The sequence below is a fragment of the Anopheles gambiae genome, chromosome 2, assembly GCF_943734735.2.
Source record: "Anopheles gambiae chromosome 2, idAnoGambNW_F1_1, whole genome shotgun sequence".
Lineage (NCBI taxonomy): Eukaryota > Metazoa > Arthropoda > Insecta > Diptera > Culicidae > Anopheles > Anopheles gambiae.
Window position 1 is genome coordinate 38771646 of NC_064601.1, and position 27093 is coordinate 38798738.

Here is a 27093-nt window from a genome sequence, read left to right on the forward strand (position 1 = left end):
CTGATTTGTATTTAAATGGCTTTCTTACAACAAATAAGGCTTACTTTTGCATTACATATTTCCCTATTTGCAATGGATGTTTTATTAATAGTTTTCTTCTTTTATGTTCTCTCTCCTTACCCAAAGGGATACAATCGACTCGAATCGGTCGCGTAGAAGTACAAGCTACTGTGGTACATCGACACCAACTCCTACGACAGTCCCGATCGGTAATACCGTTTCCTCCCGCCGATCATCACTCATCTCGGCCACCGTGTCAGCGGCCAGCAGTCAACAGCAGCACCAGCAGCAACCACCACCGATCCCACAGCTACCATCGAAAGCGCTAGTCGGTTCGGCGGCAGCACACATCGAGCTCGGCGAGAGCAAGTTTGCCGTTTCGAACAATAACTTTAACAACTCAGCGTTAAGCAGCAGTAGCAGCAGTAGCAACAACCAAAGCAACAACAACCATCAACCATCGAACGGCGGTAGTGTCGCTGGTTCCGCGACCGTTAATGGCGGTGTGCCCGACGCCAGCGTCCTCAGCAGTATCCGGCAGGCGTTGGGTCAAGGGCACCACCTGCCGCCGTCGAACAAGCGGCTGCAGAAGTCGGAATCGGCCGCCTACTCCTACTTTAATCCAAAGCGATTCAGCTCACCGCCGTTCGGCGAAATCCTTGGCGGCACGACTGATCGGCGACTTAACTTGAAGAACAAAACGGCCAGCCTGTTCCGCAGCAAGTCGAAAAAGGAGCAGCGAACGTACCGGTCGGTGAACGATGCGATCGAGGTGCTGGCCGATCAGGTGGTGGAGGACGAGAAGGCGGTAAGTAATCCGAAATGTTGATTTATTCTTGTTCTTTTCGCTAGTCAGTTTGTACCGTTTATGCAATGTTACGAAAAGGTGGAGGAACAAAATAATGCAATTTAATTAATGGACTTTCAAAAGCATTGCCTACCTTCAGGCGTTTTCAAGACAGTGCTGGATGGGGTGTAAATCCTTCTTGCTCAACTTCCAACTAGTTAAAAAAACGTCTAAAAACAAGCAGTGAAAAGCGCAATGATGGTCATTTTACTATGTTTTGCAACAGCATAACAAACACCTCGCAATCGCTGCTTTACATCGTTTTGGTTCGTCTTGTAATCTCTTTGCTACAAATAAACACTCATTCGAGAAATCGATTCCTCTTCCATGTTGCTGCATGGCACACGCGTATCCTACGGTGGGGATTTTTTTTTCGTACTCCATTTGCCACTCCATGTTTGTTTATTATTCAAAAAGTCATACCGTCTGGTCTGGTTCTTAATTGTATTACGTCCGGCGTATAAATATGCTAATTTTGTATGCACCGGGCGCGGCCTGGTTGAAGGCGTTTGCCTGCCCCAAACACACATACACACCCATACCGACCGTCAACAAATGGATTCGCCAATTGAAGAATGTGAAGCAGAGAGGGACGGAGAGTGTCAGAGCGAGAAAGAGAGAGAAGGTTACGCACCCAGTTTTTCGAAGGGATTGCCGCGTTATGCTAAAGAGTGGAAAATAAAACAATAACAAACCCACATAGGACACATACTTGTGCAGCAGAAATGTGGGAATATAGTGCGCTGGCGTACGGCGACGCATTTTGCTCCTCTGGCCGGGGCGGGAAACATTGCTATGCGGCGCCAGCATTTCATGGCACAGGATAACGCTAGTTGAACATATTCTGCTCGCCCTAAAATAGGGGATCCATGCTTAGAGTCATCACACTTTACTTTCCCCTCTCGTAAACTACCCTCTGACCGGCGGTGTGGTTGTGTACGTGATGCGCTTGTGTACGTGTGTGTGTGTGTGTGTGTAATTCGAGTGGCAATGGAAAAGGATATGGGTGTAAATTAACCAACAAAAATCCAATCAATCGAAACCAGCCGCACAGGAGCACACGTTTCGATGAGGATATCTTCCGAATCAATGCGCGAGACACGTGGAGAGAAAAAAGGGAGAGAGCGGGTCATTGATCGAAGGACGATAACCTAGCGCGCATAGTGCACGGGCGGTGTGGGGGATTGAACTGAAAGGCAACGAGGACGTGGACTGTTCGGCTGCCAGCCTGCCTGCCTACCTTGCTGTCCTTTCTGCAACCGGCAGACGGATCCTTCGTTTTGAATTCAATCCATGTCTGTGCCGGACACAACCGTTGTGCGTGTGCGTTTGATCTTGTTTTTGCTCGTGCGTGTCGGAGCAATATGGTCGGTTAACTGGCGTCTAGGCATCGTAATTGTCCTCCCGAAGTGCACTCGGACTTGGACGGGAGGGAAGGGTAGGCTGTAGGCCACCCGCGGGGCCAGCGGAAGTACTGTATATCGGAATCGGAAGTCTGACCCGAGCGCAGGGATCGTTACATCCATCCTCCCCTTCCTAGTGCACGCTGCTCGGCAAAGGAAAACATTGGCAGTGCGCATGGTCACGTTTGGATTGTTGGACGGTTTTGCCAGCCAGTTGACCGGCTTCACCTCACACGGTGGTTGTGGGTGAGCTACAGGGGGAGGTTGTGTTCTCTTCCTGCTCCTGCATCTACGAAACTGTAGCTTACAGTAGGTTCACACCGTTCGAGATAGAATGTATCGTGTTTGCTTTTTTTTCTTACATTTTGCCGCTTCGACTTCTGGGGGTGATGATGACGGTAAGGATCGGTAGGGAATTGAACACACGTGAAGCGGCAAACACTCCCCGACGTTCAGGTGTAGGAGAGGGTGGTTGTACCATCGTTCGTCCTTTAACCGTTGGGTGAGTTTAGACGCGCAGGGGGCAAAAGAAGACACTTTGTAGCGGATAGCACGCGGGTGAATGCAGGAGAAAGCGCATTGCCTACGATGGGACAAACTTGCCCCTGTAGTCGATATTATTTGGACAAGCATGTTTGGTTGATGTGGTAGTTCTGTGCTATACAGCATTATTTGTTTGTGAAAATATCATATCTTTTTTGCACAAGCTTTGAAAAATTAAGTTTAAAGCCGTACGATCATGACAGAATAAGGCTTCTTTTTTCATATACAACATAATCATTACTACATTGTCTATAACAACACAAAACATTTCAATAAAAACTAACCTATTTATGCGTTTTTTTTTTTGGTAAAGAAAGGCTATGTAATTCATGTTGTTATTATTTTATAAAGAACATCGTTTTTACATGGCTCTTTTGGGACGTGCATTTGTTTGAAATGTATATCCATTGTGGAGAAAAAATACTAATTTAGTACTGTTTTCATTAAAGTAACTCTGACATTCCTGCTATGTAAAGTTGCTGTTGTGGATTAACTACAAAAAGGTTACCAAAACTAAACATTTATAATGCTTATGACAACAAGCTTTATAATGACAACAATTAGTGCTTCATTTTAATATTAAATAAATTGGCAATACATTTTGTACAATTGTCCTAAGGCTTTTGAACCAACCTCATGGACGAACTGTGCCATGCGTTCGATAAAAAAACAGTCGCGGCACTCGTGGGTTATCCACCATATCATCGCGGCTATATCGCGCACGGCGAAGGGTGGAAATTCAGCGATGGTGTGAGTCGCTGCTGCTGGTGCGATGGTGTTGTTTTCACGAGCGATAGCAGTGTGGAAACGATTTTCCATTTTCATGGACAGCGAACGTTTACCACGAAGACGACAGGGGCCGGCTAGCCTGCCAGCCAGCCAGCCAGCCAGTACGACAGCTTCGAGTACGACGATGGGACGAAGTCTCGTGCTTTTTACTACGCGGTCGTCGTGTGCCATATCTCGCGTGTCGTTTGTAACACTTCGCTTCTAGCAGCCAGTCGTTTCTAGCACGCCGTGCGTAAAAGTTCTAGTCCTTTGGCCTGTACAGCGCAGTTTAACTTCGGTTTGTGAGTGGCGTGAATGTGTAAAGTGTCCTTGTTTCGTTCGGTGGTTCGGATATGCAATTTACGTCAGTTTTCGACACAAACGTGTCAGTTTAAGGGGACTAAAAAGTTATTTTTTTGATCTTTATGCTTTTTCGTAGTGTTGAGTTTGTCTGTTAAAGTGCAAAGTATTAGTAGACAGTTTGTGTAGTTTATTGTTCTTAAAATACCCATAAGAAGTGTCCAGAAATATGACTAATACTCAGTTTAAAAATACTAAAATCAGAAGCATTACTTTTGCTTGAAATTTTAAAAACATCCGCACTCCTCGAGCTTACTGTTGCGTATCGAAAAGGGGCGTTTTCATAGTGCGATTAGGGCTTACAGCAGAGTGTGGTGCCGAAAGAAAATCGAAACTACAACCGGCAATACTCTAGCACCGACCAGTGGCCTTCACAAACCTCATCCATAATCGTTACCGTTCTTTCGGTGGCTTTACTTGAACCTCCGAACCTCCGAAATTAGTGGCGCATATCTGTTTTTTACCTTTTGCTTGTGTGACGGTGTGTGCTGTTGGTCAATCGGACCGCCGTGATGTGCTTCGTGCGTGAAATTATGATGAAATCGCAAATCGTAGCTACTGACCACAACGCGTACACAATGGTGCAGGGGGCGGTGTGTTGGGCAGTGTAAAAGGGGTTGAAAGGTCAGCTTGTTCCATTCATAAGCCACTGGCCGATCACACACACATACATACATATACGTGTTGTTTGTACGCTGAACTACTAGCTGGCTTTGGAGGGCGTACCGAATTGCAAGCGTATAAGAAAATCAATTTTCTTGTGGCTTCATGCCTTCCCCGCTTCCTTTTTCAAGTGCGACCGCGTGTGTTTGAGTCGTCGTTGAAAAAGAAACGGTGCTGTTCTCTTGTTTGTTTTCTTAGAGCGTTGTGCGCCTGCCGGCAAACGGTGGAAATGAGATTGTTCTAATTTAATTAGCCGGAGTGGAACGCGCGCGCGAAGACGGCGGTGTTGCCGAAAAACAGGGTGTGTGTGTGTGTGTGTAGCAAGTGTTTGCTTGAAGGAATCGAAGAAACGTAAATGCTGTTGTAAGAAACGGTTTAAGAATGAAGTGATTTTTGGGGTTTGTGTTTCGAGCAAACTTGCCCAGTGTGACGGTGTGACGCATAGCAGGAATGAAATTGCCAAAGTGGATAAGGCGTACGCCCAAATCAAATGTGGGCGTCAAGAGCATCGTGAAGTCGTCCGGGCACAGCTCGGACGGGGGTGGCGGCAGCCAGCGGCACCGTCGCAAATCTTGCTCGGGCTCGTTGAAGGGGAAGCGCAAACGAAACTCGTACGTTTCGTCCGCCATAACGACGAAAAACTTTTACCCTGCGGAACATTTCTTCAAAACCCCGGCACACCTCGACGGCCGCGGGGAGGATGCAGACAAAATGGCACGCTACCGTACGCTGCCTGCCTCGTTCAGGAGTGTGCCGTATCAGCAGCAGGGTGCACATCCAGCCGGGCTCGCGGGTTATTACGGATCGCCGCCGCCACAGCACCAGCAGCAGCAGCATCTGCATCCGCTTGGACTGCCTAACTACAACGGTACTGTTCGCAATAGAACCATAGCGCCGCATGGTATGCAATTGGCACAGCACTATCATCCACCCAATGGTATGCAATACACGCAACAGCAATATCAGCCCAACGGTATGCAATTGGTACAGCATCATAATCTCCAGAAACGCTTGCAGCAGGTAGGCCCTTAAAGCGGTTTGAATTGTGAAAATGATTCTTAAAACATGATTTATTTGGAAAAAAAAAGTTGAAATATTTATGATGCTCTCAAACTCAAATTGAGTTGCTAATATGGGTTATTATATGTTTGAGGTTATATTATTGTGGACACACTATGTTAGAAAATATAAGTTTAACTATTAGTGAAGCTACCTGAATTGCAGCAAATTAATGGAAAACTGCCCGTTCTCTCCCCTTTTCAAAATAGCTTTACGTGGCATTATTCGCCTTAAACTGTGCTATGACTGAAGAGAATTTACGTGCTTTTGAAATCGAGCAACAAAAAAAGCACAAGGAAAAAGCAAACCATTCTTCAAAATTTAACGTTTGTTTGAGTGTGCCAAAAATCTCTCACAGACCACAGACCAGAAGCGCGGGGTGGGGTTCCCTGTCTGTCTCCACCATTCGTCGTAGGGTCGGGCGTTAAAGTCTTTCGTTCTGTGTTTCTTCCGTGGTGACGACTCTCATTTTCTCGACGATATGCAAAATGAGCACGCGGGGAGAGGCTCGCAGAACAAACGAACGTAGCGAAGCGAAACCTTCTTTATGTAAATTCAATACGAAACAGCCAAAAATCCTCCGTCAAGCCAAGGATTTATGGTTGACGGAGCAAAAGTTTTTAAAACACACCGGTTTTTTTGAGGCACGCTGTGGTTGGGTGTTTCGTTCGGGGGGATTTTTTTTTACTGTCGTCCGTTGCTGTCCGTCTGTCAATATTGACTTATATTTTTAGCGAACTTCGTACGGGTGTGTCCGTGGTGGTGGTGGTGTTACCGGCTGCCAACGATCATTCTGGCTGCGAAAGGTTATTGTGACTGGAATGGAAATTTAACAGATATAAAACTTTGATAAATGGCGATGTGTGCCGATTGGTTTTTGGCACAAATGAAACTACTGAAAAAAATGAAAATGGACAGAAAATAGCATGCGTTTTGCTTGCTTCTGCTTCTCTGATCTCTTCGTAACAATGCAACAACAGTAGCCACTTCGGATAGGGGTTAAAACGAATCAAGCTCAAGATGACGGTTTGACCTTTGTCAACTACCATTTCGTCAATCGCACCCTGTGGCGCATGTGTTTGTGCTCCTAATGCGGGCTATCCATTTTTCTGATTTTGTTTGTACGAAACAATTGTTATCTAATAAAATACAGTTTCTTGTAATCGCATTATTTTGTTAATGTAAAGTATTTTACTTTCTTATTTATTTATTACTTTTACCTTACAGTTTTTTTATTTATTTACTTTTCCCTCTGTATGTTATGCAAATACTATCTGGTAATAAAATTTGCAGACATGTATTCTTCTATGAAAGAATTGCCTTTTTTATTAGCGTGTGGATTGTAGTGTATTGGAAGCACAACAAAGAACAGAAAGCAGAATCGTCTCAGAGAATTGCCAACGACAAACGTCATCGGCGAAGAATTCGGTCTCGGCCGCTCAGGAAGAGAGAGGAATATTTTTGGCACGTTGTTGTGGATCATGCTTGCAGCTGAGACGGTTTTGGGGATGATTTAAATCGGTATTATTGAAAGCACGTATCGTTTCAGAATAAATTTCATCGATTTGTACGTATTTGTATTACTGTGTGTAATATGAATTTTATTCTTTCCGTTTTTTTAACGTTTAAACGTTTACTGTTGTTTTTTTACTACATAAGGTTGACTTACCTATTATTACCTATAATTGTTTTATTTAATATTAATTCAAGAATTAAATTTAGGTATTATAATAATATCCTGGCACCAGAAAAGTTTTATCTTGCTTAATCCTTGTTTCTGAGAATGTTTGGGATTAAATCTACAACAGACTCGATGCGTCAATAATTATTAGCAATTAAAAAACAGATATCATTGCTCTTCACTCTTATAAGACTTGTAGAAACAAATTATAGATAATTGTAATATAGAAAAAAGGCTAAAACTGCTGGTTAGTTCCATTGCATGATCCTACGATCGAACCGGCAAAAAATACGATGCCCAGTGTGGCCATTCCATCGTCCATACACACATACACAACACACCATTCCTGCGGCACGCTGTGCAAGTGTTGCCGCTTTGGCAATGCCGTGACTCACACGATAAGCTCGCCGCCTTTCGGATCGGGCGGGCCCTGTCGCGAATTCATAATCTTTGCTTCCCTCCAGCGTCCTTCGGTGCCCCGGTCTTGCACACCCAATGCCAACCCGTGTTGCCCTTTGCCTGGTAATCCGGCTACAAGTCGGTGTATGCAGTTGGTGCACCCAAAGCTTCAGCGCTGCCGTTGCAGCGTTTTGTACGCAGCAAGATTAACGCGAAAAGCTTTTCTGCTGGCCGTACGAACATAAATATCGCATTCCTATGTTGGTACGACGCTATCTCGCTCTTCCCTTCTCCTCCCTTTCTCTCTCTCTAGCTCTCTTTCTCTTTCTATCTCACTCTCGTACCGTCCCTTTGCCCTTTTCCTCTCTTGTTGTCTGTCTCTTTTTTCTAATGCAAATAAACGCTTGTCGATGAAGGGCCACCAAGGGGACTGTGCATGTGTGTTGGTGTGTCTCGCAAGCCTGTTGCGTCTCATGTTTTTAAATGACTGCGGGCTCTCTCTTTTTTTCTCCTTCTCTCTCTCTCCTTCTTTCTCGCTCTCGTTTCTCGGACCCTTGTTGGGTCGTGGTTTTTTTTTCATAAATCAACCATGCCTGCGACTTCACGACGCGATGATGGCAATGCTGATGACGATGACGGTGTGCGACAGAGAGCAACTGAAGGAGTGCGTGCGGAGAGAAAGCGAATAGGCCAGCTTTTTTCCCTCGGCTCGTTTGGACCGGGGTCCAAATCAAATCGCTCGCGTCGTCCATTTTATTTCGTGTCTCCGAGCGGTCGGCAAGGGTCTGTCGCGTGATCCTGCGCGGCCGTGGTTTCTTTTGCCCGTGGGCTTTTAATTTCTGACTGTGCTGACTCTGGTGTAAGCGGTGCTATTGGTGGTTCTGTTCGTAGTGTATGTGGTTGGCAACCGTGCCCAAAATGTGCATTCGTTTTAGCAGGATAATCTTGTATATTTAGGGTGAATGAGTACGGTAAAAAGGATCTCTCGTGTAATTGCCTATATAGCGTTTGTGGTATGTTTGTGTGTGTGTGCATGTGTGTGGGTGAAAATGAGCATAGAAAATTTGGAAATGAATGATTGTCTTGACGCGACCAGCATCGATAAGTTGATTTCCTTCTTCTGCCCGAAGGGTCTGCAGCGTGGCGTCCACTTGAAGTTTTAGCACGCTGCAAAATTCCCATAAGATGATGCTGGAATGAATCTGTTCGCAGTGTGCATGTGTGTCCGGGCGTCCGTCAGTACATAATTCGTGAAAATATCCTGCAGAGTCCGTCGTGGCTCATGACGAAGAATAGCAGCTTTACAAAAGCATATTTAAATAGCATTTGAAAATAGTTTGCCAATGTTCCTGGGGCTGATGCTTGAAGGAGGCTGAAGAAGAAAAAAAACTGAAAAAAGACACACAATCAAGACAGGAGAAAAGAAGTGTACGCGTCTTGTGTGTGTGTATCCTCTCAGGGGTGTGTTGCGCTTCGGCAAAGAGAACGTTCGTCGAAACACCGCGCCTGGCCAACAACAACAACAAAATTACAAGAAAGGGAAGAAAATCAAAAGCTTCTTAAGATTTCGCGACCAAAGGAATGAGTGTGTGTGTATGGCAAACGTGTGTGCGAGCGAAAGAGAGCAAAAGCAACGCAATATCCCACCGTCATCATCATCATCATCATCATCATCATCATCATCATCATCATCATCACTGTCATCGCCTGAAATCTTTGGAAGCTGCCCGATTCGCTGTCTCATTCGTCGTCATCGTCGTCGCGAAGCAAACCGCGTCGCCATGGCGATTGAAGAAATTCAAGCACGCCAGTAGGCCGTTGCGTGTCCGTGCGCATACGTGAGCTTTGTGCGTGGTGTGCGCATATTCGACGTGGTGTTTGTGCCTGTGTATGTGTGCGAGCTTTGGTTAAGGGTGGAAAAAGGAACCCCTCTGCAGGAGCCCGCAGCCAAAGTGTATATATGTGTGTGTGTGTGAGTGAGAGTGACAGGGTGTATATTCGTCACCCAATGTATCTTTCTCTCTCACACTCTCGCCTCGTTGCTTTACCAAATCAACAGGTACAAACAAAAATCCAGTTGTGTTCGAAGTTTTGGTTCCTTTGGCCGAAGCATGCCATGGTGGTGACGGTGACGGCAGCATAAAAGAGTGGGACGGGGACGGAACGAAAATAAAAACACACATAAGATAAACCGGTCTCGGTCGTTTGCGGTTCCACATCCACATCGATATAGGGAAGGAACGCCACCCTCGCCGGGTCTTCTGCTTTGTTTGACGCTCATTCTGATGGTCGTTTGTGTGTATGTGTGTGTGTGTGTGTGCATGGTCGGATTCTATGTGCATTTCGTCGAGTTAATGCGCTGGTCCCGTCGGTTAAGATTTGTTGTGTCCGAGCCTGGAGCGTTTAGAATGATGTTGATGTTGGTGATGCTGGTGATTCTGGAGTGATGGCTTGGTGGTGGTGCGGTGTACCTGCCGGGCCGACAGCGCAACCGTCATAAAATATTTCCCTTTCCCTCGTAGGTCTTAACAACGTACCTCTCTGTGCCTTGGATGATCGCACACTGGCCAAGGCGAGAAGTGATCCGAAGTGAAAAGTGAATTTTAGTGCAACGAAGAACGAATTCTTAGTTTATTAATCAACGACGCGGTGTTCCGACCGAACCTTTATGATTATTTGCTCGACCCACCTCGAACTAATCGCCAGACACATCCCGCCCAACGCCCAAACCACTCACAAATACTGGTCCGCCACGGTTCCGCTCCTTCGCCCCGGGGCTGAATTATAAATTCAAGGTTTTCTCGCTCGAGACATAGAAACCCACACTCCACTCGCTTACCTCGCTGTGGCTCGCTGCTTTCTATCGAGCCGAGAAACCAACCAGAACCAGCGAAGAAGCGTCTCGTGCGTGGGTGTGGGGGTGTGCCGTGGTGTGCCGGGTGGCGGTGGCGGTGAATCGAAAGGAATGCTGAACGCACCTGTTTTAGGTGCAGCAGTAGCAGCGGCAGTAGCAGTAACAGAATTATCGGTACAGTTGTTGATGTGTACAGCGATCCGGAGTGTCCAGCGCGTCGGGTCTGGTTGTGACCGGTGGTAGAAGGAAGCGGTACGCCCCTCGGACCCGGTCCTATTCGTAAAGGGGCGGGGGAGTACAGCAGGATGATGATGGATATGCTCGGGTCGCCGAGCGGCGGCAACCAGTTGCCGAACAACCACTTTCACAGCGACTCGCAGGTAACGTAGGGGAGGAGGGGAGCATTAATGCCTTGTTTACGGGGCAAGCACATTCTACGCGGCGGCGGCGGCGGCGGCTGCAATGGAACGAGGAATGTCGTCCACGGGTTTGGAATGTTTATACGAAACCGAAAGTTTACAAACAGTCTTTAACTGTAGCGCATGAAGCGCTTGAAACGAAAAATGTCACAAATCGGGTTGGTCTCATGAATGGCCCGGCTCTTTTTTTGCTAAATGCCCCCCTGGCCCATGCGGAACGCTGTCTTATTATTATCGTAGACACACGCAGCTCGCCTAGAGATACACGTTTCGGGCCCTGCTTGAAACAGATCTCGCTTAATGTCGCCTTCGGTTAAACTGGGGATTAAATATCGCGCCCCGTCTACCCCACAGTGTATGGTCATACACAATGGCAGCGATTCATCGGAGGGCTGAAGTGAGCGTTCATTTCCTCTATTCCATAGCCCCATATCGTTGGTATTTATGTATAAAAAAAGAAGTAAAAAGAGAGAAATAAAACACTCGCACACGTTGGCTCACAGTCGGTTTGTTTTTATCGCGCGCGCGCGCACACTGGCCGCGAATCCGGTTACCTTGCACATTGCACCAGTGGATCATTATTACACTGCCCCGGCAGCTGCAGTTGCAGCATCTTTGCATTGCGTACTGCATACTGGCTGCGTCTCGAGACGATGCGTATCTCCGTGCGGTGCACTTCCTTCCCGTCGTCGGTGGGATGGGGTCGCTTTGCCGCTCAAGACGGGCGTTGGCTTTCGCGAGGAAACCATTATCCATCGTTTATCTTTAGCTTAGCACGCGTTTTTCATCCGATCCAACCCCGGCATAGGATTCTTTCCTTCGCGCAAACGAATGCATTGCTGCACTTAAGTTGGCAAATGTTTGCAAACGTCCAACGAACGATGTTGATTGTCCTTTCTCTTTCTATAATGTGTGATGTGGGATGTATGCTGCTATTTCAATCAGTCAGTTATGATTTATTATTAAACTATGGGAACATATCCTGCCTTTAGATTCCAAGTAATAGTTAAAAATGCATTGGATTTGCACATTTAAATTGCAATGATCTACTCCTAATTACCGATTGACCCGAGCCCTGTAATTAACCCTTCATTTACATGGCACTCTTGTGGGAGTTTGTGTTGTCTGCAAAAATTGATGTTTCGTCACGCTGCAACCGACCCATTAGTGCGCAATGTGCGCAACTGGTGGAAAGCATAAAGTCATGCCACACTCAGCATAACAGTGTGGTATGTGTCCATCGACTATGTTTGCATTGCGCATGCTTTAGCATGCACAGCACGCAGAGACAGGACATTACAGTAATCGATGGAAGGAAATGGCTTTGCTAGAAAAATGACAACTTTAAATGGCTAATCTTTGGCGCCTGTGTGTGTGTATGTGTCCGTTCGCAACCCGTTTGCAATGGATTTGATCCTCAAACTCACACACACACACACAAACACCGCCATCTTCTTGCACTCGGAATGTTTAAATACTGCTCGAATGGCACGCGTTTGCATCATAGCAATATATCAATAAATTAATCACGGTGGTTGCAATCTTGGCAAACAGGCTCTCTTGCACAGCTCCCCCCTCTCTAGGAGGTGTTTGTAGTAACAGTAATGGTCGTAGTAATGCGGATAGTAGAAACCGGTGCTGAGGAATCGCGATGTGAGGAAAGCCAGTACAAGCCACAAGACGCTACAACACACACAAACAAGCGCGTGCGCGCACCTTTCCGAAGCCTTGGCAGCTCGTCGGAGAGCTTAGCGCAAAGCCACCATGGCACTGAAGAAGTTAGGCAGCATGCGGGGAGGTTGCTACGGACGACGCCAGTGGCAACGAGAAAAAAGGAGTAAGGGAGAAGAGAACGATCCCCCTCACACCAACCAAAGGGAGAAGGAAAAACTCGCCCGACCAGTTTTACCACTTCTTCGTGGCAACAATGTCCACCTTCACGTGGTGTCCCTTCGCGATCCTCCCTCCCTCATGCCCTTTTCTCACCACATGCGTGTGTGTGTGTGTGTGTACGCGAACGTGCGCGCCTTCGCGCTTAACTAATGCCGGGAGTGTGTTGCTTCACGTCTTGGCTGTTTCTTCCTCGCTCCCTCGCTCTCCCGATACGATCGTGTTGCGTGCGGAATGTGGCGGGTTTCCGAGGCAATGAAACGTGTCTTGGGGGATTCGAAGACGCTGGCTGCTACAAGGTGCACAGGCAAATGCAATCCAATCCAATTCGCCGATGCATTTTGCTGCATTGCCGTTACGGTTTGCTTTGTGATGGAGCAGAAGGAGGAGAGGAGAAGGAACAGCATGGGTTGGAGGTGGCGTGGGTAAGTTTCGGAGGACAAGTGTCAAGGAACGGGGATGTACATTGCTTGCGTTATGCCCTGCTTGTTATGTTTCTAGCACTACCGCAACAAAAATGAATTAACCGGGTGGAAATGCATTAAAAATGTTTTACAATGATTGCCAAAGATAATCTCAACAGCAGCCCCAACAAGAGAAAGTCAAAGGCGTACATTCCCTCCCAAATTGAACAATTGAAAAATCGTTTCTTATGATTGATTTATCGTCAATGAGTCGAGGAGGATCGCTTTATTCCGCCTTATATGGGTTCGTTTCGCCACAATCTTTGCCTCATTACACACCATATAAAAATAAACCCCCATTTAGCGAGTGTATTTGCTCAGCGCTTTACGATCTGTGTTTACTCGCATGTGTTTTTGCGCATTCAGCTCTTCTTCCTACGCCACTTGCTGAAGCCGAAAGAAGACAAGGGAATTGTCCAAGTGATGTAATCGTGCGGGGAAGTGTGTATGTTGTTCCCCCTCGACCCCCAGATTGCCACTAATTGACACATTAAACATATTTATCCCTCATGCGCTCGTACCTGTACCCAGTGGGACGCACCCAAGACGGCGGAACACACACGAGATGGCTCACAGATGTAGGCCGCGATCGGCTCATTACCACCACCAACCGACTAAGATGCGTACGAGGCGAATGCTGATGATTTGAAAACAACCTACGGCGCCCAATGCATGCATGCGGGGTGCGTAGAAAACGGTGAAAGTGCATAAACGATTGACGCTCTAATGAAGAAGGCTTCGATAATGCGTGTTTCCGTCCAACCGGTTAGCAGCACAACTCGACTGCACAGCCGCGCGGCTAAACGATGAGCGAGCCACCAGCCGATCGGTCACTTTCCGCGCAAGATTTCGATCGATTGCGTGATGCTAATGAGAGATTGTGCGCGTATCAGGGAAGGAAAGTGACACAGACACACTTTCTTGCGCGATGTCTTGCCAGCGTCTAGCGGACGTAGTAACGTAACGAAGTGATCCACGTTGGCTGCGATATGTAAAGCTCAAAGCTCTCTGGGTAGGCAAACGGTTGATCGATAGGATCTTTCTTCCGGTTGGAGCGTGTCGCATCGTATGCATATGTAAGTGGTCTTAGAAAGTGAAACTTTGTGCGTTTTTCCATGAACGAACGACACAGCACAGGGAGGAGGGAAGCTACATTATGTTACTAATTTCCACCTGCCTCTGCTGGTGTGTTTGAATGTTTTTTATTTATTTCTATACTTCCTGCCCAAGTCTAATACTACCTTAGACAAACACCAGTAAACAGCTGCGTTTACGTTGGTTTTACCTCTCTTACGCAGCCACAATGATGTGTTGTACGTCATTTTTTAAATGGCCCAACGGACTCGTGGCCTCGTGACCAACCAACAGGCCACCCTCCTCCTCTCCAGCCACACAATCGATTAAAATGTCTAGCTTTGTTGCTGGCGCACTGCCGGCCTACCGTACACACCGTAGTAATAGTGTAGTAGCACACGGCTTTAGTTAGCGTCCCACTTACGATCGATCGACAGCATTACTCCCTTCGCTCCCCACTTCCTCTTGCGTCAATGTTTTGAGGCAAAACCCGTAAGCATGTGCTGGCCGCTACCTTTTAATGGTCAAATAAAAAGAAAGGCAAAAGTTCCTTCACGGCCACACACCACCCCGCACAGATAGGACAATAGAGAAAGAGAAAGAAAGAGAGGGATGTGAGGGAGGTGGCAAGCGAATAACGCCTTCTCTGGGGTGGTGCAATGCGCTAGAAAGATGCCATTATACAGCGACGAAGGGCGCATGCTGCTCGCTCGCTTCTTTCGTGCATAAGCTTTCCCACAAAGGGTAGAACCGCCTGGCCAAGCCTGCCTGTGACATGGAGGCGGGCACCGGGGGGGGGGGGGGGGGGGGGGGGAAATGGTTGTAGCTCAACTTCGATCAGTAGTCAGTCACGGTGATGGCGGTGGTGGTATGTGCACGGTTGTGGTCACTCACTCCTGTCTAATGGGTTTGTGGCGCACAAAATCTGTCCGGACCGCGCGCGCGAAACTGACTTGATTCGCGATCGATCGGTGCAGCCACAAGACACGTTGATCGGCGGTCGAGGAATGTTGCATGAAATTGAACGAAATCCATTTGGCTCGCTTATTATGCACGTGATCGCTCGCCTGACACGAAGCGAGAAGCGGCGACTAGTGGTTGGATCGTGTGAATTTAGTGAGCTTTTTTTCCCCCGATTTTATTGCCTTTTTTGATCACATTTTGGGACTTTGGTGACGTGACATCATTATTTTAGTTTGGATGGATTCTAAAAGGCTTGTATCTAAAAGGCTCCTATTTCTTTTCCACCCATTCCATTCTTTTTTGCTTTCCTTTTTCTATCTAAAGCAACTAGAAAATCAATGACGACGGCCGTTACCACCCGTGATTAACATGATTTCTCTTTTATTTTTCAATGCGGGCCACCACATCACGTGCTTCGTTTGCCGGTCGTTTCGATTTGTCAAACGTCGAACGGAATGATAACGCTAATGATGCTAACGATAATAGTGTGAGCAGCTTATTTGTGTCCGATCGCTCGACGGTTTTGTTAGAGTCCAACTGGTGGATGAAATACTTCTCTTGATGTGGGCCCTTCACCATCAGAAAACGGGGGCGACGGCATTTTCTAATGTATAATAGCATGGGCACGGCTAATCATTCCGTGTAGATAGTAATAATTAAAGTCATCCTTCGCTAGCTTACCTTTTCTACTGCTCTGTCCAGTAGCCTTTTGTGTTGTCGATGGTGGTTCGGATTTTTCATTCGTTCCGTGATAGTATCTGCGATAGCATGGTCAGCTTGGTGGACAGGTGAACTAATTGTCGTCTGGCACCACCATCACTGCCCGTAAGGTGTATTGTGCGAAATTTGCTTTGCTTTCACCCCACAGTTTGAATTAACATTTCCTCCCAATCACAATTTTCTTTCCAACCATTCAAATCACTCCTAGCACATGGCTAACAGTAAGCGCCCACTAAACCCACAAACGACGGTCCACACAATGCGGCACACCGATTGCATACTAGTGCCTTTGTCTCGTAGCATAAGCAGCTGCCAATTCCGAACCAGAAATCGGAGAAAGTGTAAATTTCCGCTACGGTTGACAGTAAATGTGTGTCCCCTCTGGCTGGTTGTGTGGAAGATTGCTGCGCGCGCTGATCGGGCTGCGGAACAATCGGCAGCTAATTAGTATCCAATTTTTGACGAAAGCTTTATGATTCCTGCATAAAATAATGCGCAAATCATTACGTTTCTCTTGACACTTGATGGTGGAGGATAAGCTTATGAAAAGTGTCTCTCTTAATAAGCTTTGTGTTAATCAGCTAGCATGATAGACATGCTGCGAAAGTCCCCACACACAGTCCTCAGCACTGCTATTTATTCTTTTGACTGTTTGTTTAGCATACAATAATGACTCCACATTCCTTCGATCCTTTCCTGAGTAAAAAACAACCGGCTGGTAACATCGATCAGACAGACACGTCGGACGACGGACGATCTTCGAGCCTCGCCACGGCAGCCGCGAGGCCAACGTTGAGGTTCTGAGTTTTAATTGAATTAAGCTTGATTAAAATCATGCTCCGGGCTACACTGCCAGCCGCTTGCCATTGAGAAAGATCGACTTGTAGTTCCGTCCAACATGATGATGCGTCTTCCACTCGATCGTGGCACGGAAATATGGTTATATGGTTTGTCAATGGGCATCGTTGTTGATGCTGCACCATCCAGATTCCATGCCGGATTAAGCACGAGCAACACAGCATGATGGGTATGCGGGTGCGCTCACAAACATGCATGCGACAGCTATTTTCTCTCCCCTACAAGCCGTGAAAGACCGTTGAATGTTCCGACGCGTACACACTCGTTCCAGGTTTGGCATATAATGTACACACAGGCCGCTTACTGAATTACACAAACACTCACACGCACGAGTTTTATATCGTATCTTGCCCGGGAGAAAGTTTCGCCAATTTATTATGACTAAAGAAAGAAAAGTACACACAATAAACAATCGCAATGGTTTGGTTCGAGATATGGGCTGACAATGATATTTGTGCACTTTCCCCTATTTGCTTAATTTATACCCCGAAATACCTCGAAATGGAGGAAGGTTCGCTTCTTCCCTTTCGATGATAGCTTCGTTTCCTGTGATAAGCCGTAAAATAAGATATTGTGCCTTACCTAACTTTTTTTTCTGTTTTTGTTTTGGTAAACGTATTTACATGTATTTCTTTTTCTTCTTCTTTCCTTTCCAATTACAGCTCGAGAGAACGTCATGGGATTATAGCACGGTGACACTTTCCCGTGTGACCGGCTACGGGTTCGGCATAGCAGTTTCCGGCGGCCGTGATAATCCACACTTTGCCAACGGTGATCCGTCGATCGCGGTTAGCGACGTGCTGAAGAATGGTCCCGCCGAGGGCCAGCTACAGTGAGTGCTTTCTTGCGTGTTTCGTACAAATAGGAAATGGCAATATGTTGACAAACGGTCCCGTCAACATTTACATCCACTTTGCATGCTCACTCGATCTCTCTCTCTCTCTATCTCTTCTTCACAGAGTTAACGATCGCATCATTTCCGTGAACGGTGTGTCGCTGGAAAACGTAGAGTACGCCACGGCCGTACAGGTGCTGCGTGACAGTGGCAACACGGTGACACTGGTGGTGAAACGGCGCGTACCAAATCACAGTCTGATGCATCCACTTCCTGGTGCGAATATGCACGGCATGGCTGGGCCCGGTGGTGGTGGCGGCGGCGGCGGCGGTGGTGGTATCGGTATGTCCGGTGGACCACCAGGGGGACCCAGTGCTGGTGCGATGGGTGTGGGCATGCCGGCTGGCGTAGCTGGCATGAATTCCCATCAGCATCAGCACAGCATCAGCTCCACTGGTCTGGGGCTCGGTGCGAATAATGGATCTCAGCAGCAAATCAAAGTGATCGTCACGAAGGCAAACAAAAAGGACGACTTTGGTATCGTGCTTGGCTGCCGATTGTTTATTCGGGTAAGCTGATGGAAAGGCAAAAATGGTTTGTTTTGGATGTGAGCGTGGGTCTAATGCGCGATACCTTCATGCTTCTTCTCCGCAGGAAATATCTTCCAAAACGAAAGATCAGCTGGCGGCCAACGGGTACTCGCTGCAGGAAGGTGATCTGGTGACGCGCATCCACAACACCAACTGCAACGACTCGATGAGCCTGAAGGAGGCGAAGAAAATCATTGACGGTTGCAAGGAGCGGCTAACGCTCGCGGTGCTCCGTGAACCGAACGGCATTGCCGGGGGCTTTGGTGGGGGTGCAGCCGGTGGTGGTGGTACCGCTTCCGGTATGCAATCGCCCGTCTACTCGCACACAGCCCAGGTGTCCAACTGTAGCAACATGGACGAGAACTATCTCAACGGGACCGGCGGCGGTTCGTACTCTGGTCAGAATTTATACGTACAACCCCCAACCAGACCGTCCGCGATGAGTACGCTGCTGGCGGACGATAAAAGCAATCTTACACCGCGGGGCCGATCCAGGGGACCGCTGACGGATATATCGCTGCAGCAGCTCGATCGCCCCAGCACACCGCCGGGAACGTCCAGTCGGACGGCGGACGGGGCAGGTCATTCGCGATCGCGCAGCGTTGTCGATGAGCCGCCGAGGCCACCGCCCCCACGGGGAGAAGACTTCTACGCCACGCGCCGTCAGCTGATGGACGAGAAGCCACCGACTACCGAACCGCGGTACATCACATTCCAGAAGGAGGGCTCGGTCGGTATCAGGCTAACGGGCGGCAACGAGGTCGGCATCTTTGTGACGGCGGTACAGCAGAACAGCCCCGCCTCGGCCCAGGGCCTGGTGCCGGGCGACAAAATCCTAAAGGTGAACGATATGGACATGAACGGAGTTACCAGGGAGGAGGCCGTCCTCTTTCTGCTCAGCCTGCAGGACCGCATCGAGCTGATCGTGCAGTACTGCAAGGAGGAGTTCGACAGCATTACCGCCCAGCAGCGCGGTGATTCGTTCCACATCAAGACGCACTTCCACTGCGATGCCCCGACAAAGGGCGAGCTGTCGTTTAAGGCCGGTGACGTGTTTCGGGTCATCGACACGCTGTACAATGGTGTGGTCGGTGCCTGGCAGGTGCTGCGAATTGGACGCGGCCACCAAGAGCTCCAGCGGGGCGTCATTCCGAACAAGGCACGAGCGGAAGAGCTCGCCACGGTGCAGTTTAACGCGAGCAAGAAAGAGCTCAACGCATCCGAGTCGCGCGTAAGCTTCTTCCGAAGACGCCGCTCGACGCACCGCCGCTCGAAGTCGCTGTCGCGCGAAAACTGGGACGATGTAGTGTTCTCGGACGCCATCTCCAAGTTCCCGGCGTACGAGCGGGTCGTGCTGCGCCATCCGGGCTTCGTGCGCCCGGTGGTCATTTTCGGCCCGGTGGCGGACATAGCGCGCGAGCGATTGATGAAAGATTTCGCCGACAAGTATACGGCCCCATTGCAGGACGACGATAAGGGCTCGTCCAAGTGCGGTGGCATTGTGCGCCTGTCGAACATACGCGACATCATGGACCGGGGCAAGCATGCGCTGCTGGACGTGACGCCGAATGCGGTCGACCGGCTGAACTACGCCCAGTTCTACCCGATAGTGATATTTTTGAAGGCGGACACCAAGCACACAATCAAGCAGATGCGCCAGGGGCTGCCCAAGTCGGCGCACAAGAGCAGCAAGAAGCTGTTCGAGCAGTGCCAAAAGCTGGAACGCGTCTGGTCGCACGTCTTCAGCACAACGATCAATCTGAACGATCCCGACACCTGGTACCGGAAGCTGAGGGACTCGATCGATCAGCAGCAGAGTGGTGCAGTGTGGATGTCCGAGACCAAGGTAAACCCATCCTGCTGCCCCCTTCCGTGGCGTCCTATGGTGGTAGTGGTTGATATGGGATTTCTTTCTTTCTTTGGAGTAGTTGGTACTTGGTGGGAGAGTTTGTGGGATAGGACATTTTTTCTCTTAAATTTCAGATTTCATACCGAATACACGAGTGCGTGTAAATCGTTCATACATAAGAACGCTACATGTTGGATAATTGTGTTCAATTTTATATTTAAATTTGACGTTACATGCGGTGGAAGTACATGCACATCTTGCTGAGCTGATATAGAATCATGCCTAATTACGTTACATTGTTTCTTCTTTTCTTACATTTATCATTTGGTGTTGGTCGGTGTACGTGCGGTCCTTCTTAAACTTTCCTACTTTTGTTCGTGTCGTTCGTGTTTCTTGCCATCCCTAAATCATGATTCCTAACATTCGCTAGCGGGTGGAATTGGCGTCCGATATCTTTCTACCCTATCTTCCTCCTCCATGCCCACTGTCGTGCTGTAACTATGTGTCCCCTCTACCGCCTGCCAAAATTAGTGTTGGAGCAATGTCCAGAAATCCCTACCGCTACTCGCTACCCGCTTCAAGCTTCAACAACTCGCTGACCGCCCACTCAGTCCCCATTGCTGCACAATATGGACCACAGCCTAATTACGCTAACCACTTCAATGCTATCAAACCTATCGCATCCATTCCCACGCAATCGCTGCAAAACTGTCGACCAAACACTGTACTCGGTAGTGAGATCGGTGGTGGTGCTGCTGCTGCTGCTGCTCAAATGATGCATTCCGATGCCCGGATGGCATCCCCGTCGGTCGGCGGACGACGACCGGGAAGGATGGGCTACAGCGCTGGGTTGCATCATTCGACACCAACGATCCGGCGCTCGACTGTCAGCCTGCATGCATCCTCGTCCTATGGTGGTAAATCGTCTACAGCAACAACCGGCAGCTCGGAACAGCTGCTGTATGACGACGAACAACCAGCGGCGACGATAGGCATTGACAACAGTGGCCGATCGACTAATGCCACCGTTCACGCTACCCCGTACTATCACAATCCCGACCACTTGCAGCTGCACGATCGTACTCGATCGTACACAAATGTTACTAATGCTACTAACAATGGTCATGGCGTTGGAAATGGCTTCGAAAACGAGTATTCCATTAACGGCTCTAGACCGGCTGCGGCCGGTGGTTCTTTGCGTGGCTCTAACAACCTAACCTCCGTTGATGTTAACGGAAATCACGTACAAGATCAAAACCAGTTCATTGCTTACATTGATAACTAACGTAATTGAATGCAGCTTACGGGTTGCTGCCGTTGGATTATTTTCATTCGCTGGAAGGTTTACAATACTTGTGTACAATTTATAAACGAATAGCACTTTGATGTATTATACACACTTGTTTAACATGCGTATCACCAGCCTTAGCATTACTAACAATGTTTGCATGCTCCTATTAGGGTATTGTTATCATTTCAATACTTCAATATTCTCATGATTGACCTTTGAACGAATCTAACAGTGTGATTTTTTCTGTCTCTTTTTAATTTCATATATATACTCATTCGACATACGCTTCTACATATGAAAAACACATTACTGTGTGCCCAAAAAATACTGTCCCCCGTGGCTGTACAACGAAACAACAATCGTGTTTGTTGAAACTAACGCCAAACATACATTTATAAACGCTACATCTACTATACTATATCCGTGTGTGTGCGCTGAAAATCCCTTCCCTTTTTTATAATGATTGTATCCTTTCCCTTGTATAATTATGCTATTCAATCATGCTCCTTTTTGTCGCGAACAATGCGGTACTCAACCTGTAACGCTATCCCCGTCGTATGTGAATCCACCCCTCCCTTTCCTATCCGTTGTATTTGTGGGCCGGTTCTGTCATCAACCCGCAGCCGGTAGAATCCCTGTCCGATGATTTCCTTTTCCCCATGACCACATCCCGTCTTTCTTACGCCTCGAGCCCCGAGTCGGACCTGGAGCTGAGTCCGGGCCCGTCAGCGTCACTATCGCTGGGCAACTTGCCACAGTTAGTGAAATCCAGCTCCGATCCATCGATTGCCACTAATCAGGATAACTTGGATAGGGATAGAGAACTCGGTGACGGCATGCCACCACCATACACGGTAAGCTAACAGCATCTCCATTATATGGTTTACGATATCTTTATATTTATACCAGACTGAGTATGCTGAATAAGGATTTCCATTCTTTAAATTATGCATTCTTTCATTTCTTTCATATTTGCAAAATATGTATCGGCCAATGCTGTGTCCGTGGCGGATCATAATTTGTAAAAGTCACAATTCGTTATTAATATCAACATCATTCTCTCTAATATTAAGTCATTCATCCTCATTTGGCTAATGTGTGACTAAAATATGCATACGTTAAATAGAACAAGAAAATAGTAGATTAAATAAATAACTTTTCTCTCCAATTACCTCCCTCTCTCTTTACGGCTACATCGCACGTAAAGAATCCCTACGAACATGGGCCACACTCTCGGCGAATGACCGTGGATAATAAGTACGGATTTTCATCGAGCAAAAATGGAGTAGGAGGCGGACCGTCCATGAACCCTGAAGATGCCATTTACGGTTCTTCCACATCACGACCAGCGCCACCACTTCAGGGAACAGCGAATGGGCCACATTTCGGTACAGGTAAGAGTCTGCCGGCTTTGCACATAACGCTCAGTCCAACCATTTGCCATCGTGTCCATTGCACAGTTCCAGATCTGCCACCCCGTATTGATAGAGCGTCCAAACCGGCGAACGCCCCCGGTGCGCCCAGTACGTCCGGTTCTTCCTTGCCATCACGCAACTCAAGCTCGGGCGGAACGCTCGGCCGTTCGGCACAGGAACGATTGTTCGGCAATGGCAAGCAATCGTCCACCGATGCGCTGCATGATCCCACGTCGTCCGCGCAGGATGAGTACAGCAGTAGAAATCAGCTGCTGGGGCTCGGAGCAGGCGACAAGCGGCCAACGCTTCCACCGATGGTGAACGGAGGAACGACAGCACCCGGCGCTGCTAGTTCGCTAGAGCGTAACCCGAATGCTAACACATCGCTGGATCGTAGCGGCGGCGGTGGCGGTGGCGGTCGCTCAGCTGGCCATCATCATCCCGGCAACAATCCACAAAACACATCGGGCAAAGCGAACGGATCTTACGACAGCGTTTCCAGCTACGATTCGTACAACACGTCATCGCAGCTGACCGCACAGAATATGAGGTTAGGACCCAATGCACCCGATGATCTGAAATCGGTGCCCAAGTAAGTCTATACCGAATTTCCGCCTGGCAAGCAATGGTTTATTTTTTGTTTCACTTTTGGACTGCTTGTTTATTCTAGCCATTTAAATTTGCTTTCAAATTAGACTGTTTAGTTCATTCCTTAAGCGTTGATATTCTTTTAGTTGTTTGTACTATAGAAGTGCCTTGTAAAATTTGTGTCGAATATGGTTGCCACAAATTCTAATTTTATATTTTCCTCTTTGCTCCCAATTTTTCTCATCGTTGTAGCAGTCGCAATGGAGCCCATGCAATGGGAGCAAATGTTTCCGGGTTGTCAGACTATGGGCGGAATCCTGCGCTAAATAACGCCCCGTCCGACATGCTACTCACCACGGCTAGAAGTAACTATAACGGTTTGTTATTATCATGTCGATGAGCAACGACCAACATGCACAGTAAATAATGTTAATTATATTTCTCCTTCAAGGTACAGGAGTGCATGAAACATTAACGCAACGGAACTCGGGCGATCGTACGGCCGGAGGTATGAACATGCCCCAAAGACCAACCAATCTTGTGCTTGACAGTCCCAGAAAGCATATTATTGAAACGAAAACGGATTACGGGAAGTATAGGTAAGCAACACAATTGCATTTATGTTTTTTTTTCGATATACTGCATATATGTTGTTAGGCTCGAACGATCATGATGTAGGTTAGTACCGCCGGCGGATTCGAACGATATGATTGATGGCTTTGTTTTTCTTTCATGCTGCATTATTACGTATTGTTCTTGCGAACTGATGAAGGTCGCGACAACAGATGCGGGAATATCTGTTTATAAACAAATCGCAACCCAATCTACACTACCACACAATGTGCTGCCCGCACAGGCGTAGATTAGTTCATTCCAAGTACGATACCCTAGTTTGAGCGCTGGACGTTTCCGCTCGGCAGGAAAGCCACGGAAAGCCACGGTTCAATTGTTTCTAGTTCCACTATTATTTGCAATGTTTCCATTTATCTGCGGGACTTCTTCCGTTTTGGACTGTTCAAAGGTATTTTCATGCGAATTATGCGGCTTTTGGTCATACTGTTCATGCGTTCCTTCATTTTAGAAAGCACCGATTGTTATTTCATTTTATGTTTTATAAATGTTGTCGTTTTTTATCTTGTCTACACTTCATCACACCATTCTATTGAGCAATGTCACATGAATGCCCCCTTTATCCCGGTTTCAGCTTCCGGTAACTTTTTCCCCACTTCCCAGTTAGTTGAACACGCGTACAACGCTCACCATTGTATGAACATGTTCAGCTGTGCACAAATTGTTTAAACACATCCCATGGTCTAATTAGAGCTATTTTTAGAGCATCTTGGTTGAACGAGGTTTTGAATCACCATAACTAACTGAATTTATCTATGTCTTTGTTTTATTAATCGGTATAGTCGAAATAATTCAGCATCGCAGGCAGATTACTCCAAACCTAACAAAGGACCGTCGATGATTGGCTCGCCAGGACCGCCACCGGGTGCGATGGGAGCGAATATGGGCAATGGCGCACCGTTTAAGCCTGTTCCACCGCCTAAACCCAAAAACTATCGGCCTCCTGTTGGAGGTTCCGGTAGTAACGGCGCCGGAATGCACCATTCCGGACAGTGGGATAATGGGGTAAGCATAATGTTTGTAAAGCTGATTGTGAAGAGGCATCTATTAATGGTTACACTATTTTCACATTCTACAGGAACCGATTTCACCTCGCTCGCCGGATGGTTTCTATTATCCTCCCATGGCGTCATCGCATTACCATCAGGGCATGGCTCACAATGTACCAAGCTCGCCGAATAACGGTGGGTCCCACGCACCGGGCATGCATCCGTACAATCCGTACACGGTCGGCAATGGTGCGAACGGTGGCAACGGAGGCCCCATGTACAACGGAAACGCCAACGGTAGTCATTCGTATATGAGCAATGGTGTCAGGGACATGGGGGCAATGGGGGCAAGCAATGGTTATAACAACGGGAACGCACAATACCCCTACGGCAATACTTACATGCATAGAGGTAATGGGGCTGGAACTCATGGCATAGGTAACAACACGCATTTACATTTACACTCGCAATACACACACACCCGCACACTGACCAACCAAATAGTTCGAAACTCTTCCACTAACCCTTCGTACCTACCATCACCTTGCCACTTATCAACCTTATATCCCCCATTCCTTTCCTTGACATGTATGATTTGTCCTTTAATTCTTAAATGCATGATTCAGTGGAAATGTTCAACATCGCAAGCAATCCAAAGGGAAAGCAAACTCTTTTATGATAAGATTTTAAATAATAAAACCACACAACATATTCGGGGTACAATAACGTAATAACGCCTTTGTGAATACTTTCCAACACCTACCATTTGATTTAAAATAATAATTACCTATAGCTATCTGTTGCACAGCCAACCTCACTTCATGTTTCCACTAGAAAGCAAATATCAGTTGGAGGAGTCTATTTTCATTTCTTAACTCATGCATTTAAGCGTTGGAATGCCTTTTTTCTTTACACGTGGCTTACAGAATGAGACTAATCAATAATGTTTGCTCCCTAGGCAACATGCCAGCATTACATCCCTCCGATCGACACGCACTCGATCTCGCCGGTAGCCGAGAGCAACGCGGATCTGCCTTCGAGCTATACCGCAAACCGCAACTGGGTACGATGGTTGGGCACCACCACAACATACGGTAAGTACTGCACACATTGCGTTACTTCCTTCACATTTGGCCTCACATTTTTCTTCGGATTCATTCCCTCGTTTGCTAACTCAAATCTGCTCCCAAGGACGGACTTAACTTTCCACTGCTACCATTACATACCTCGATAGAAGAAGGACCATGCGATCTTACCGACATTTGTTTTTTTTTCCTTTACTAACTGTACGAGGCTTTACCGGAAAAAGACATATCGTACAAACTTGTACGAAGACCGTGGCAAAAACACGACCGTGTCATACTTTCGTGTCGCACTCTATACAAGCATGTTGTACTTTTACTACATCAGCTACATGGTGGACTAAGGAAACATGGACATACGTGCCTGCATTCGTATCTAACCACGGCAAATGGCGTTGTGACTTATACAGCTATTATACTAACTATAAAAAGTTTATCGAGAATATTGTTAAACGCTTTTTCCTCTCGCGGCCATACTTGACACTTGTTAAGACCTCCTGCGACTGGTTAATTGATTCGCTTTAAATCGCTTTCATAATGCGTCCTTACTTACGACATACGACTAAATTACGTACGACCGTTGACCGGTGCCAATAAAGGAGCAAAACTCTTTGTCTAAATTCAACGACACAACACATCCCCTATCGAATCCAAACATCTTTATCATTCTACCCTTTGAAGCAACGATGAACATTGGAAAATTCAAGTCAACCGTTTTACCTTTCCGCACGACACAGATCGCACTAACTTTTACCCTCATTTTTGTTTTCTTTTTCTGTCTGAGCAGTGTATTTAAAAAATATTCTACTTTGTGTATTCTACCGTTAGTTGGTTGCCAACTTTTCTACTCCCAGTGATG

General features: G+C 47.3%; 1 protein-coding gene across 12 annotated transcripts in view; it reads left to right on the top strand.

Annotated features, from left to right (window-relative positions):
• The window catches only part of LOC1274206 (tight junction protein ZO-1), a 46990-nt gene that overhangs the window by 14007 nt on the left and 5890 nt on the right, over positions 1-27093 (top strand). For 3 of the 12 annotated variants that reach the window (XM_061641669.1, XM_061641674.1, XM_061641675.1), the window contains 12 exons: positions 127-808; positions 17628-17797; positions 17925-18369; positions 18455-20236; positions 22154-22384; positions 22738-22924; positions 22991-23537; positions 23786-23910; positions 23985-24132; positions 24946-25168; positions 25242-25590; positions 26111-26246. In XM_061641669.1, the coding sequence (XP_061497653.1) occupies positions 127-808; positions 17628-17797; positions 17925-18369; positions 18455-20236; positions 22154-22384; positions 22738-22924; positions 22991-23537; positions 23786-23910; positions 23985-24132; positions 24946-25168; positions 25242-25590; positions 26111-26246 (5025 nt within the window). Of the gene's footprint in view, positions 1-126; positions 809-4608; positions 5605-8461; positions 8695-10245; positions 10958-17627; positions 17798-17924; positions 18370-18454; positions 20237-22153; positions 22385-22737; positions 22925-22990; positions 23538-23785; positions 23911-23984; positions 24133-24945; positions 25169-25241; positions 25591-26110; positions 26247-27093 lie in introns of those variants that run through there. The other 9 variants (XM_061641678.1, XM_061641679.1, XM_061641680.1 and 6 more) reach the window with 9 other exon arrangements.